At 32.6% G+C, this 14,410-nt stretch overlaps 2 protein-coding genes across 2 annotated transcripts; both read left to right on the top strand.

Moving 5' to 3' along the window:
- Positions 1 to 4,479, top strand: HELRODRAFT_163758 (hypothetical protein; the record flags this gene model as incomplete). The annotated part of the gene is made up of 5 exons (XM_009027540.1): positions 1 to 53; positions 718 to 862; positions 991 to 1,097; position 2,016; positions 4,192 to 4,479. 5 exons carry the CDS (start codon positions 1 to 3, stop codon positions 4,477 to 4,479), a joined length of 594 nt encoding a protein of 197 aa, XP_009025788.1.
- Positions 4,480 to 4,796: 317 nt separating this feature from the next.
- Positions 4,797 to 6,467, top strand: HELRODRAFT_163757 (hypothetical protein; the record flags this gene model as incomplete). The annotated part of the gene is made up of 1 exon (XM_009027539.1): positions 4,797 to 6,467. The coding sequence occupies one exon, from the start codon at positions 4,797 to 4,799 to the stop codon at positions 6,465 to 6,467; it is 1,671 nt and encodes a 556-aa protein (XP_009025787.1).
- Positions 6,468 to 14,410: the final 7,943 nt, after the last annotated feature.

Raw genomic sequence — 14,410 nt, 5'->3', positions numbered from 1 at the left:
ATGCTCCCACAGAGGATGTCGCAGGCAGACAGCCAGCTAATGCACGGGGCAGGGTGACCAAAGGAAAATAAATTGGAAAACAAATAAATTGCCTAGTAAATGACTGAAAAGTAAATGAACAAAAAACAAAATAAACAAAAAATGTTCGAGTGGCTGAAAGGTGGAAATCTGAATGAGTATAATGTCAGACAGAATAATGGACGAATGAATGAAAAGAGATGGAGCATGATTGAAATTGATGCAAGCACGCCGAGAAGCTACCATCAACGACAAATTGAAACAAATAAACAGACAAACAAACCAATCAACCAACCAACGAACAACAAACCAACCAATCAACCAACCAATCAACAAACAAACAACAAACAAACCAACCAGCAAAGAAACTAACCAACAAACTAACAAACTAACACACCAGCAAACCAGCAAACAAACAACAAACCAACCAACCAACAACCAAACAATCAAAAAAATAAACAAACCAACCAACTAACCAACCTACCAATAACCATACAAACAAACAAACAAACAAATAAATAAACAAACCAGCCAACAAACAACAAACAAACCAACAACCAAAGAATATGGATTACATCTACGTTAAAGAAGAACTGGGTCATTGATGTGACAAATATCGACGATCACAGATTACACAGACCCACACCCCTGTGCCGCTTCCATCCGGAGCCTAACTGTTTCCGCCCTTTTGTCAACCAGAGCTACGATTCGTGCCTGTGCAAAGGCGGAAGCCTCCGCCTGTGAGTACGATCTCCATTCCGTACACAGTTCCAACGACAGCCTCCACAATGGATTGTTCGAGGTGGAACGTGTTCGTGATGCATGCGACACTTTCCTCCACAAGGTTGACCTCAGCAGGCACAAAGGGTTAAGATGCGATGACCAACCATATCAGTTCGATGGAACTGTAGTGTAATGTAACCGTCCATCTAGCAAAATTGAGAATTTTATGGTTTGAAATCAGAGTTTCAGCTAGCTCATCCTAGATGGATTGCTTACGAATCTGACGAACATTCTCACCCCGGAATCAACAGAACACCGGTTCTGAGGCTCTGTTTATTTGCTTTTCGCCCCCTCCTGTTAGCATAACTCACCCTCGCCACCAGCCGGGGAAAGGACTTGGTTGATTTGCAACGTCAGATTGCAAGCCATTTGGAAACATTTTATAGATTCTGGAAGTTCATCCCCAACACCACCTCCGGCTAAAAACAACCCTTTCGGGGGCGCAACCAGACAAACAAACAAACACACCAACAAACAAATAAACAAACAAATAGTAGAGAAATAAAATATTACAATAAAAAAAATAAGATCAACAAACCAAAAAAAAAACAAATAAATAAAAATAAAAAACAAAAATTAAATTATTGTTTAAAAGTAAAAATAGCGATCACAGATTCCACAATTTTTTCATTCTTGGGACTTCAACATCGTGGGGCAACGTGTAACGTAAGAGAGCACATGCTGCAGTCGTGCCTGGACCGTTCGATGAACGAAAGTAAATTTATTTTTTGATATGTGATGATTTATTATTCCGCACAAGAATGAAAACGAATAAAACCATAAAAACATTTGAACAGTTGAAAATTACTTGTCAAATATGGAATGATCTGATAAACATAAAATGTATGCATGTCTTTACATTATAAGGTGTATGTACTGGTGACTGGAATGTGTGTATGTGTGCGTGCGTGTGTGTGTATATGTGCGTGTGTGTGTTATTTATTAATGTGTGTGTTATTTATTAATGTGTGTGTTATTTTGCTGTGTTTAGGAATCTTTGTGTTTTGAAATAGTTTTTTTAAGTTTTATTTTCATATGTATCTTGAAATATCTCAATACGTATATCAAAGATTGAATGATTTTAGGAGTGCTGGCTAGGGTGTCCCGAAAAATTTTTTTTTCATAATTTCGCAATACAAGACCTCTTGAAAGTTGCCAATTAGATCATAAATTACGAAAATAATCATACAAATTAAATTAAATTGCATCTTCAGGGTTCTACCAAATTTTAAAGTTTTGAAAATGGCATTTTTTGTGTTAATATTTTGTGCCGCTTAACGTCGAATCCGAATCATAATTAAAATGTTATATATGTTCTTTGTTTTGTTTACATGTGATAACTTCACATTGTTTTAATTTGTATGCATTAGCGTTTTCCTGGTTGTTTTAAATTTTTCTAGTTTGAGTTAGCAAATTCACTAAAATTTCAGTTTCTGAAGACGTGATTTTAATTGTAAGCGAATTCTATTAAACTAATCTTATTATTTTGCTATAAAATTTTAAAATTAGAAATGTTTTATTTTCATCTTTCAGAAAATGAGTTCAATGCGTAGCGATACCATATGTGATATATTATGTCCATATGATGAACTTAACGAACGGCAGCTACCAACCATAGGAGATGTCATTAAATTTATTTTATTTGTTAGGAATGACCTGAAACTAAAATGTAATGGCAAGGATCCATCATCCATCCAATTTAAACATTTATTCAGTTGTATCTAAAAAAATTCAAAATATCTGGATAAAAGCTTCCATTCCAAACGTATCTAATGATCGAGTTTTACAACTCTTAACCCATATTTGGCTAGCGTCAGTTTAAACTGACACGCATAAAGATAACGATTTTGGAATCAATAAAATTGAAATAGTTTTTATTTTGTTTTAATTTTATTCTACAGATGTGGCCGGTGTTTAAAAACCAATATTAATTTTTTAAATCATTTTATAATCTTTGTTTATGGGTTGATTGTCGGACATTTTTAAAATTTTCGAGATAGATTTTACAAGAAAGAAAACGTGAGTCACACTATTTTTTTAAATACATAATATATTAGAAAAATCTTCATTAATATCTCCTTAAACTTATGGTTGTTGCTATTTTCTAATAGAATAAGCTATCTTAACGGTATAGCTGTTTTTGATGTGTCAGTTTAAACTGACGCCAGGCACAGACGCGTAGGTCATTTATTATATCATAAGTAACTAATTAAGTTGAGTTTTTATGGGTCAATATTGTTTTCTATTTTTAAAATTTAGTAAAATTCAACATTTTTTGTTTTGCGAAAGTGGTAGTAATAATAATTTTTTTAAAGTTATAACGTTCATGAAGTGATTCAGATGCTAGAAGACAACAACGATGAAAATTTGCTTGACATAGATGTCACAATTGTTCCACCTACAAATGTAAATAGTGATACTATTTTTTTCGATCCTGCTGCTCAGTGGGTATGTTTCTCTTCCCCGGCGTTCAATGTATTGGGAAACAGCACATGATACTCACAATTAAATGGTGTCTAGTGCCATGTCACGAAATAGATTCAGTGCCATAATGAGCAATATTCACTTTGCTAACAATAACGACTTAAACCCAGGAGACAAATTTGGAAAAATGCGTTCATTACTAGACCAAATAGATGCTTCATGTCAGAGAAATTTTTAATTAGAGCAAGTACTTAGCATAGACGAAAGTATGGTCCCCTATTTTGGCCGTAATGGGGCTAAACAATATATCCATGGCAAGCCAATAAAATTTGGTTACAAAATGTGGGTTAGATACGACTTAGATACGTTATTAAATTTGATTCATATCAGGGAGCAGGAACAACAGACAAAAGTCTTGGACTTGGTGGTTCAGTTGTTACAAGTTTGACCAGCAATTTGCCAAAACTTAAAGGCAGTTTTTATCTCATTGTTTTTGACAACCTTTTCACAAGCCCTAAATTGTTACGTTTACTTGCAAAAAATGGAATGGCTGCTACAGACACTCTACGTCAAAACAGTGTTGAAGGTGCTCCTCTCAAAAGCATCGACATAATGAAAAAAAACCTCGTGGCACCTATGATGTTGTCTTGGAAGAAAAGTCTGAAGTATGTCTAGTTCGATGGAACGATAGTAAGGTTGTTACTATTGCTTCAACTTATGCTGGAGTTGATCCGCTACAGAAAGCAAAGCGATTTTCAAGTCAACAGAAAAAAAGAATTGAAGTTGACAAGCCCAAAGTTATTCAGATATACAATCATGGAATGGGTGGAGTAGATCGTTTTGACCAAAATGTAGCTTGCTATATGATACAGCATAGATCAAAAAAGTGGTACTGGCCAATCTTTAGGTTCTGTTTAGATTTGGCAGTTCAAAATGCCTTTCAGTTGTATTGTCTACAAAAAATAGATACTGGAACTTCTGTTCATGATTTGCTCTCATTTCGACGTAAAATTGTACAAGTGTATATGCGAGGCATGTCTCAAAGAAAAACTCAAAAATTATTATGTCTTGCTCCACGACTCTCACTTGATCGCCGCGTCTTGTCTGATATACGAACAGACGGGTTTGCACACTGGATTATCCAAAGTTCTCAACGACGATTTGCTGCTGCTGGATGCAAAGGGACATCCATATTTGCATGCGAAAAATGTAATGTTGGGTTACATCCAGGCTGTTTCAAGTCATTTCATTTGAGCCATACTTAACCGTATGATGTTTGAATGTAAAAACAAAACAAAATAAGTACACAATTTTATAAAATTCTGTCATGGTTTAATATGGGTTAAAATCTTATTTTGAATAATATCTCACTTTGAAAAGATATCCCAAGAGCAAAAGACATCATAGTTTTGAGAAAAAACTGAAATGTTTTTCAGATTTATTTATCAAAGAGGCTTTTTGATGTGGCTTCATGTAAATGTGTCTTATTTGAAGCATGTGTATGTTTGAAAAATAAAAAAGTTCCTGTTAATGAAAGACAATTTTTGATCGATCAAAGAAATGAGAGAAAAATGGCTATAGGTGGCATCGATGAACAAGAAACGGTCAGATTGAGGAAACGACAGGCAAGACAATTTGAACGTTCAATTAAAGGAGTCAAAAAGTTTTGCTCAACACAAGGTTCTAATATTGTTTCAACAGCTTTGGATGAAGACGAGACGCATATCAATTTTTCCAAAACCAACCTGGCAACAGAAACACTTCTGACAAACCTGTCATTTACAATTACACCAACAACATCATTTGCTAATCGAAATTTACTGCAGTTACCAACATTGGCAAAAGTTTGTGATAGATATCGATTGTCTACACGATCTGCTGCTGCTGTTGCTTCTGCCGTTTTAGTTGACGTAGGTCTGGTTTCCAATGAAGACTCAACTCTAGTAATATACAAAAATAAAGTACACAGAGCTGTATCAAAGGCCAAAAAAAATATATTTCAAAATATTTGCGAAGTTTCACTAAACAGCATTTATTTTGATGGTCGAAAAGACAAAACGTTGGTGAATAAAAAAATAGGAGTCCGTTACCATCGCAAAGTGGTTTTAGAAGAACATATTTCAATTTTATCAGAACCTAATTCTATTTTTTTGGGACACACATCGCCATGTCTGGTGAATCCATTCAGCAGCTGGCACAAGATATCGAAAGGTGGTGTAATTAAATACCTTGAAGAGTATTTGGATAGAGCTTTACAATGGTGTGTTTGTATGCTTCATGCTAACGAGCTACCTTTTTGTCATTTATTCTTGGCTTTAGATGGCTGCACTTCAGGTCCTAGAGAATATTCAGGACCTATTGGAAAACAATTAGCTACTTACAAAAATAAAACTACGTTGCTTTTTCAACCACTGACCGGTCATTTGCCTGATTTAACGAAAAATGTAGTTAATGAACTGAGTACAGATCAAAAATATCTCTATAAAATATGTCAAACAGTATTAACTGGTTCCTGTAGTTCTGAGCTCGCAAACCGTCAACCTGGAAATCTATCTCATTCAAGATGGCTTACTTGTGCCAACCGTTTATTTAGACTATATGTAAGTACTCCTGATCCATCAGAAAGTTTGCAAATACTTGTCAAATATGTAGTTAAAGTATATGCTCCTATTTGGTTTTCAATTAAACAAAAAACATCTTTTAAAGATGGAGCTAAGCATATTTTTAATTTAATTTTAATCTCTCGATATTTACCAACAAATCTAAGAACAATCGTAGATTCTGTAATTGAGAGAAATGCTTTTTATGCACATCCAGTAAACCTTCTTGTTAGTATGTTATTTGACGACAGAGACTATATTCGGGAACTAGCATGTCGAAGAATAATAAAAGCTAGAAATACTGACAATGGTTTCAAACAGAGAATATTTAAAACACCGAAGCTTAACTTCTCTGCTAAAGATTATACTGAAATTATTTCGTGGCAGGAGTGTCAAGTTACACTACCACCTGTGCTTCGGGATGTTACTAATGACGAACTCAAAAAGATGGCAAAAGATGGAAGCCTTAAAATTGTTGATTTTCCTTGCCACACACAATCAGTAAAGAGATGTGTTAAACTGGTAACAGAAGTATCACAGAGTGTGACTAATGTTAATTCGAGAGATGGTTTCGTAAGAACCACGTTACAAAGTCGAGCTGAATTTCCAATTTTCGGACATAAAAATAAATTCAAATTTTAAATATATTTTATACTTGAATATAAACCGTCTGTTGTTTAATCTTGTTTAAATGTGTTTTGTTTTATAAATAGTATTAAAAAATCTATTATAAATGCGAGTTTTTTTGTTTTTTTATGCAAACGATTCAAGTAATTGAAAACATTAAATTTTCAAAACTTTAAAGCGTGGTAGAACCCTCAAGAAGACATATAATTTTTATTGTTTTATTATTTTTGAAATCTGCATAAAATTTCGCAACTTTTGATACCTCTTGTTATAATGTGTCTTAAAAAAAATTTTTTTTTCATACATCGACGGGACACCCTAGTGCTGGCATCTGTGCGTCATGACAATAAAAGTATGCGTGTTGTAATCTTGCAATGTAATTAAATTATTAATGAATGCAAGCGTTATTAGCCGCATGTATTGTAGTTAATTCATCATTATTCACTCTCTTCAAAACAGTGGGAACAATTTTTATAAATTTATCAAAGATGTTTGTATCGATGTACGTGGATTTATAAAATAAAATGTTTGTATTTTATTTCAAAATGTTTGTATTTTATTTCAAAATGTTTGTATTTTTTTTCAAAATGTTTGTATTTTATTTCAAAATGTTTGTATTTTATTTCAAAATGATTGTATTTTATTTCAAAATGTTTGTATTTTATTTCAAAATAATTGTATTTCATTTCAAAATGATTGTATTTTATTTCAAAATGATAGCATTTTATTTCATTCATTCATGTACATCCATTTTGGCTGGCATGAATTGTTTCACTTTTCATTTCGTTATTTATTTAAAAATAAATTTTTTATCGATAAAACGTAGTAACTGTAAAATAATTAAATTTTCTGCGGCTGTCAGAGTCCGATTTCTTAAAGAATAATAATGTTATAACCGGGCTACCGAACGCACTAGAACATTCTAGAATATGCTAGAATCGGACCACCTAGAAGAATCTAGAAACGACGCTTGCGAAGAGTATATAGGCGCACGTCGCAAGAAGATTAGCGATTAGTGAAATTCGTGATTAGTGAAATCCGTGATTTTGCAAATTCGTGACTGTGATTTTGTATATAGCGATTCGGTGAATTATTTAAAGCGATATTTGATTTGTTTGTTGACGTTGTCATAGCGATAGATTTTAAACAATTTAAAAGTTAATTGTTGCGTTAATTTGAATTTGCTACAAATAAACGATTAGTTGATTTCTTCTGTAAATAATTTTTAATAACTAATAACTGTTTGAGTATTTTATTCAATCGAAGATTTGAACCCGTCGCATCGTAAATCGGTTACGACAGCGAGTATTATAACTTTTAATAATTACATGGAGCGAGCTTTCATCACGGAGCATGCTAAGTTTTGCCGCTGCGAGTGTATGTTGCTCCAATGTTGCGCCTCTAACTTACTGGTCCATATCAACTGGAGTTTGTGAAGTGGCAAACCGAATTAAGTTCACAAAAGTTATGAAAATTTAAAGGAATAGTGAATAAAAGTTTAAAAATTTGAAAGATGAAAACTTGAATAATACGATAAGAAAAAGAACGATGGACGGATGTAATCAAATAAAGTAGTAAAAAAGGTTGAAGGCAATGATAGATGGACAATCAAACTTGAACGACTAATTCAATAAGCAAATAATGAACTGAACTGAATGAACGCACGGACGAGTGCACAGAATAAAGAGTGAAGAGTAAAAGAGTGAATAAATAAATAAATAGATGAATGAATGAATGAATGAATGAATGAATGAACGAACGAACGAACAAATGAATGAATGAATGAATGAAAGTTGGAAAAACGAGGGAAAGCGTAAATTGATTAAGCATTGGCGCGTCACCCAGGTTCTATGATAAGAGATCGATCGTATGATTGATTGAATTACATTCCAACAGCCCATTCAATATCATCAGTCACTTTATAACAAATATTATATTATATTAAATCAACGATATCATCATTGCACTGATCATCATCAATTATCATTTGAAGTATTATCATCTATTATCATCTGAAGTATCATCATCTATTATCATCTGAAGCATTATCATCTATTATCATCTGAAGTATCATCATCTATTATCATCTGAAGTATCATCATCTATTATCATCTGAAGTATTATCATATAATATCATCAAATTACAGCGAATAAATAAATAATGATTGCCAAAGACTTCTAATATAATTCAACAACAATCTCATCAGAGGTTATGAAATGTTGTTTGGTAAATAAAAATTTTTTTTTATTTTTCATTATAATTTTTTAATCAATCATCTAACAGTTTTATGAACAACTCACAAAGTTTGTTAATGTATTCATTGCCTTAGTGTTTATTTGCTAGATTCAATCCAACCACAAACTGAATTTGTATGTAAGTTTCAATAATAATTAATCTTCATTCAATTCACTTAACCGCCCATGTTTTTTAATTTAATCAGCTTTTTATTTTTTTTTAAATTAATCTTTATTTAATTGACCTTATGAGTATTTCAAACTTAGTTAATCTTCTACACTTTAAAATTTTAAATTTTTTTTGACCTTCCATCTTTAAAACAACGTGGCAGTACTTTATGAGCCAACCAAACGTTCCCAAATACAATTTTATCTGCACCATCCATCATTATTATGCAAAACATTTTTTTTAATTTTTATTCCATTTCCTTTTAAAGGAAATCTCACTTCCGTTAAAATTCACCGCAGAACGCATAAATAATGAAAGCCATAAACACAAAATTTTTTGCTCTCTTCAATTCAACTGATCCTTCGCTCTATCATTTTTATCCTTTTTTCATTCGTTCATTCATTTATTCATTCATTCATGAATTTATTCATTCATTTATTTATAAATTAATTAATTAATTCATTCGTTCATTCATTCATTTGTTCTTTCTTTTTTCATTCATTCAATTTTTATCATTTGATCCAATATATTTTTTTTAATTTTTCACTCAAAAATTCACCCAACCTTCCTTTGCTTTTTTTTATCTGCTTCATTATCTCCATGCTCACAAACGCCATCATTAATCAGCTTACTTATTTATTTATTCATTCATTCATTAACTCATTTTCTCTTTCAGTAAGTCAATCAATCATTCATTCATTCAATCATTCATTCATTCATCCACTCGCTCATTCCTGCCATTACTCCTTCATTCGTTTGTTAACTTTTCATATCAATCATTTATTTGTTCATTCATTCGTCTTTATCTTCGCGATTCAGTTACTCAGCCATGATATCATCCATTTTATTTTTTCATTGTTCGTCATTCTACCGTTTTCAAATTATTTGGCTCTTTTCTTCAACTTAAATTTTTAAGATAATTATTAAACAGTTTCCATAATTTGTTTACTGATATCCCAGTTAAATTGTTAATACTCATTCACTGATTCATTAGTTATTTCATTAAGTCTTTCTTTTGTTCGTTCATTCATTCATTCACTTATTCATTCATTCGTTCGTTCGTTTGTTTGTTCGTTCGTTAGTTTGTTTATTCAATCATTTATTCATTCATTCACTGAATTATTAAATCATAAATTAATTAATTAATTTATTTATTTATATGTTCGTTCAGTCTTAACTGATTTAATGAATCATTCATTCATTAAGTTATTTATAGCGAGGGTCACGACGTATGAACATCACGTAGAACAACTTGACCGACCATTCAGACGAACTGACCACTCAGTCCATCATTTGAATGAATACCCAACTAACCAACCAACTAACCAACCAGCTAACCAACCAACATACCAACCAACCAACCAATGGTTAATCCAGTATTATCATCTATTATCATCTGAAGTATTATCATATATTATCATCAAATTACAGCGAATAAATAAATAATGATTGCCAACTAACCAACTTACCAATCAACTAACCAATCAATTAACCAACCAACCACCCAACCAACTAACCAACCAACCAGCAGGCAACCACCATCCAACCAGCCGACCAACCAACTCACCAGCAACCAGTCTTGACCCATACATTCACTTCATTTCTTCATCTGCATTTCTTATTTAGATTTATACAATTTTTTGCAATATACATACACGTTGCAGTTTTTTGGTCGGAAGCTCTTACTTTCCAGGTGCGTCACTTTTTTGAAACACAGCTTTGCTGTCCATAACCTGACTAACAAGTGCCAATAACGTAGAAACAAATATACTCTTTAGAGTCGACAGACGACTTGTGTATCAAATACTAGATCGATCCATTCGGTCATTCCAATTAACTTACCGATATACTTATTATTTAAACATCAATTTTCAATAGGGTCTCGTTGACATTACAACAAAATCATGTTTAGAGGGTACAAAGAATTAATCATGAAAGTTAAAATTCATACAAAATGGCTAGAGAATAATGAGTAATAAAAAAAATGAGTGAACTGTAAGATGGATGGGTTGCAAGATGGGTGGTTGTTATAGTGAGTGATTTTCAGAATGAATGTAGTGAAAAAATTTCGGGTTAGAAACGTATACACGAAAAATATGGTTAGATACAATGATGGTTAGATACAATGATGGTTAGATACAATGATGGTTAGATACAATGATGGTTAGAAACAAAGATGGTTAGATACAATGGTGGTTAGATACAATGATGGTTAGATACAATGATGGTTAGATACAATGATGGTTAGATACAATGATGGTTGGATACAATAATGGTTAGATACAATGATGGTTAGATACAATGATGGTTAGATACAATGATGGTTAGATACAATGATGGTTAGATACAATGGTGGTTAGATACAATGATGGTTAGATACAATGATGGTTAGATACAATGATGGTTAGATACAATGATGGTTGGATACAATGATGGTTGGATACAATAATGGTTAGATACAATGATGGGTGGATACAATAATGGTTAGATACAATGATGTAAAAGTAAATCTATACAATGGTTGTTAGATACAATGATGGTTAGATACAATGATGGTTAGATACAATAATGGTTAGATTGCCAACAGGATGAATTGTTAAGTTATGGAAATACAGAAGATATAGACGCAGAAAAATAGAAAGATCGCCAACACTGAAACGAGTTGAAAAAAACTGTTCAACGAACGTCACGTAAAAATGTGTGCCTTTAAATAGGTAGAAGATGGATGGATTGGTGGAGGATAGATGGACGGTGAAAGATAGACGGATGGCTCCATCATACAAAATGAAAAAAATTTTGTTCTCCGTAGCGTTAAATTTAATAATGATTGATTGGGTTGCACAGCTGATAGAAGAGTTGACCGGAACGATGATTGAACGAAAGGAATCGATTCAAAAAGTTTTGAAAATTTTTACTCAAAATTCATTGAATTATCAAACACAACGGTAAATTGAGTTAAATTGATTTTAATTTATATTTTAAATGATCAAATATATTTTGCAATATTCCTAGTCAGATTTCATACCTATGATAGTGTTTTTATTTTTTTATTTATTGAAAGTAAATATTTTTTCACTAATTAATTTTTTATAATTTAAATAAGATCTAATACAAAAGTATCAGATTTAAAATAAAAATGATAAAAATAACAAATACATAAAATAAATTAAATAAAAAGGGTTTAATTATATTATGCTTAAAAAATATGAATCAGGCGGTGCTTATTACAACAGCCAGTCATATATAAAACATCATCAAACCTGCAAAATATTGAATTAATCAAATCATTGAATAAACAAACTCACCTGTCGTTTTTTTCACGTGAGAAACCAAAAAAATATTCTATTAAAAATAAATACACGGAAGCACTTTCAAATAATGAAAATTTTTAAAACAAAACTGAGATTGGCTGTCAAGTGACGAAGAACTGAGCCACACTGACGCTCTGCATTTTATAAGACTTCCCTGCCATACTTGTGAACAATTCTATGCAAGAAATATGCATATACGCACGCATATGCCATACGTACGGCATTTGTATATTGCATATGTAAAATATAGTATATATTAATATAAAAATAATATATACATATTGTCGGAAATTTGAACTGGAAGTGAGGTAATCTCTTCCTCTATCTTTCTCAGGGAAATTTTTTATGGTCCGACAATAATTTTTTGGTATATTTTTATCGTGAGTTCGACCAGTCCTGTGTGGCACTGGGCTTTTTCGAATTATATGATTTTACTGAGTAACACACGAACGCGTAAAATATTCGAAAACAATTTTATTAATCAACGGAAGTAAATGAAAAGGAATTGAACTAACTGAACTCTAGAATAATGTAAAAAAAATAATGTCAATGAACAAACTGGAATACAGGAATTAGAACTTCTTCTTGTTGGGTCGGGCAACTTGGGATATGTTTCTTGCCGTTCAATCGTACAACCTCGAAGTGTGTGACCGATGGTGGTGTCGATACAAATCCGAGAGATAAATAAAATGAATGCAGAAAAATTACAAAAATCGGAGCCTATGGAAATTCCAAGCTGCGTGCGAAACTATACCAATGAGTATAGGATCCAGCAAAGAACCCTAGGTCCTTGGTCGGCTTTCGCACGACCAAGGGCCTGTTTTCACTGGGCCTGTCAGTTTGTCAAATTGTGTGACTTTAGTACGCGTGCGAAACTATGCCAATGAGCATAGAGTCTCGTACCAAATCCACTTTTGAGAACTTAAGACGTTTCTGAAACTATGCCAATGAGCATAGAAACACGAATTAAGTCTCTTAGATACCAAAATAGGCACCGATTACTCGAAGCTGCCCAACTGGTGAACCCAATGCGGACTCTCGCTTAAAGATAAAGAAACTCTACATCAAAGCAAAATTAGATTTTGTTTCGGGTGTTTTTAAACATAAAAATTTCCAAGGCATGTCAAATTAATCAAAAAACCTACTAATTAAATTTTAAAATAATTTGTAATAATTTATGACGTCATCTAAATTGCAAAGCATAAAAATCGTCTAGCCACCTATCGAGTAAATTAACTTGCATAAGGCCCCCTATCGAGTGAATTACTTTGCATCAAGCCACCTATCGAGTGAATTAATTTTGCGTTGAAGGACTTTGAAGTATTTTTGGTCAGTATTATTTCATAATTCTGACACTATATATATATATTTAACCCTTAACATACCAAGGGAAGTCCTTCAAGGACCCCAGAGAGTAGTTTTCCTTAACCCTGTCAAAAGTAACCAAACAAATTCCACCATGATTTTTCTATTCCTCCCGATTAGGGTAGCAATAAATATTCCATTGTTGTTTTTATTATACGTTATTTCAAAAACAGTAAAAAAAATAAAGGAGCATTGGGGTCCGTGTAGGACCCCGCTTGGTACACTACGTTACCGATTGTGTTTTTGTTTTTTAACACTTATGGCTGAAATTGTAGACACATTTTAAAGGTTTCAGTATTAAAAAGTATTATTCTGCATTCTTACTGAATATTTGCTCATCTTACTTACTTTTAATTTGTCCTCCATTTGCAAAACTTCCGTTGAAAATTATTATTTTCTGTTTCAAATAAAGTTTATAATTTGCTGTAAAGATTTTGATAACATAAAATATAAACGTAAACGTTTGAAAATAAGAAAAATGGCTCGTAGACAAACTACAGATGAGATTCTCCGAATGTTAGATGAATGTGAAATCAGTGACAGTGACCCGGAAGATGTATTGGAACAATCTGATGAAGAATTTATACCAGCAGGAGATGCATCCGAATTGGAGGACAATCTTGAAGTAAATTCTGAATATAGTGACAGTGCTAGTGAAAATTCGGATACAAATTCGGATGAAGATGAATTCACAGCAAAATCAGGTAGAAGATGGACAAGTTCTGTGCCACCATCATCTCGCCGTCGTCAATATAACATTGTCAAGGGATAACCCGGGCCAACACGCGCAATTAATGTTGCATCGACGATATCTGAAATTTTCAACTGGTTCTTTGACGACCGAATTGTGGATGCTATATGCACCTTCACCAATGCTG

Source organism: Helobdella robusta, assembly GCF_000326865.2.
Source record: "Helobdella robusta unplaced genomic scaffold HELROscaffold_5, whole genome shotgun sequence".
Taxonomy (NCBI): Eukaryota; Metazoa; Annelida; class Clitellata; order Rhynchobdellida; family Glossiphoniidae; genus Helobdella; species Helobdella robusta.
Note: the sequence above shows the minus strand (reverse complement) of the source record. Positions and strands in the feature narration are given on the sequence as shown.